Raw genomic sequence first — 1,192 nt, 5'->3', positions numbered from 1 at the left:
TCAAAGCCTCCTCACCATTCGAACCTAACCCCATCTCCCCCTGTACCAAACCACTCCCTTCACCCATCTTCAACCCATTCCCACCAAGCCTGCTTACCCCAACTCCTTCAAGACCCGACTCAACACCCCTCACATCCCGATTTCCTTCCAAGTACCCAACCCCCTCAAGGCTCCCAGACAAACCCCTCACATCCTGGGGCCCAACACTCGAGCCCAACCACCAACCCAAAACTTTTCCCATCCGGTTCAAACCACTCAACCTCAATACCTTCAGACTCCAAGCTCAACCCCTCAACCGCCGCTGGACCTGTCTCTTATACACATCTAGATGTGTATAAGAGACAGCCCTCATTCTCTCCCATACACCCCTCATTTACCGCCACAATACATAACTCTTAGCTCTTTGCCACACCTTGTTTCTCACACACTGCCCCTGGATGCCCAAAGGAACCACAGAAAGTACACCTACGGGGTTTCCACTCATACACTACTGGAATAATAAACTCCTGACCCTGCATTCTGACAGTGACTGTAGAGGGAAATAACAAATCATCATCCACCTGAACACAAATCCTCACATACGATAACCATCGCTGCTCTCTTGTTGCAACTTCAAAAGAGATCGGTTTATCCACAGCACTAGCCAACACTGCTAAACCCCTATCTGTCCATAACTCCAGGGGGACACGCTCTAGTTTAATTCAGATAGGAACCGAATAAAAAAAAAGTTTCAGGAACAATACCTGGAGACCACGATTGTAATAAGATGGGTTTGCCACCCAAGTGCCACGGACCATTCTCCAGCACCTAATCCTGTGACTCGGCTTTCTGAAATTTAAAGATAATCAACCCGTTTTCGAACAAGGTAATAGTTGGCATCTCTAGGCATCCCTAAATTCTCTAAATAAGGCGACAAATAACAGAATACCGGAGTTTGGCATCCACAAACTGACCAACCAAAGATTTCTCCCATAGACACATACCCGCATCAATAATCTCCTCACAAGGTTCAACAATAACTTTGTCATTTTCAACGAAAGGGAGAATAAACTCTACATTTTCCCTCAAATTTGACCCAAAAAGGGCCACCGATGAACTATCACCTTTCACATCGGAACCAAAACCAACTGAGCCGCACCGCTCCTCCAACCGATCTGACTTACGACCAAACCCCCCAGATGAATTGGTTTTT

General features: G+C 46.7%; 1 protein-coding gene across 1 annotated transcript; it reads right to left on the bottom strand.

Moving 5' to 3' along the window:
* Positions 1-395: 395 nt before the first annotated feature.
* On the bottom strand, positions 396-981 carry LOC120068928. The gene is made up of 3 exons (XM_039020569.1): positions 929-981; positions 744-828; positions 396-689 (listed from the first exon to the last, which is right to left on the bottom strand). The coding sequence occupies exons 1-3, from the start codon at positions 979-981 to the stop codon at positions 396-398; spliced, it is 432 nt and encodes a 143-aa protein (XP_038876497.1).
* Positions 982-1,192: the final 211 nt, after the last annotated feature.

Source organism: Benincasa hispida, unplaced genomic scaffold (assembly GCF_009727055.1).
Source record: "Benincasa hispida cultivar B227 unplaced genomic scaffold, ASM972705v1 Contig1504, whole genome shotgun sequence".
Classification (NCBI taxonomy): domain Eukaryota; kingdom Viridiplantae; phylum Streptophyta; class Magnoliopsida; order Cucurbitales; family Cucurbitaceae; genus Benincasa; species Benincasa hispida.
The sequence above is the reverse complement of the archived record's forward strand: the minus strand, read 5'-3'. Positions and strand labels throughout refer to the sequence as shown.

Excerpts from the sequence above, each read along its gene's own strand:
- LOC120068928 (XM_039020569.1), bottom strand. The coding sequence starts at position 981 with ATGTGTCTATGGGAGAAATCTTTGGTTGGTCAGTTTGTGGATGCCAAA. Across the intron at positions 829-928 it reads TTTGTGGATGCCAAACTCCG|AAAGCCGAGTCACAGGATTA; the intron begins GTATTCTGTTAT and ends TTTAAATTTCAG. Across the intron at positions 690-743 it reads ATTACAATCGTGGTCTCCAG|CGTGTCCCCCTGGAGTTATG; the intron begins GTATTGTTCCTG and ends ATTAAACTAGAG.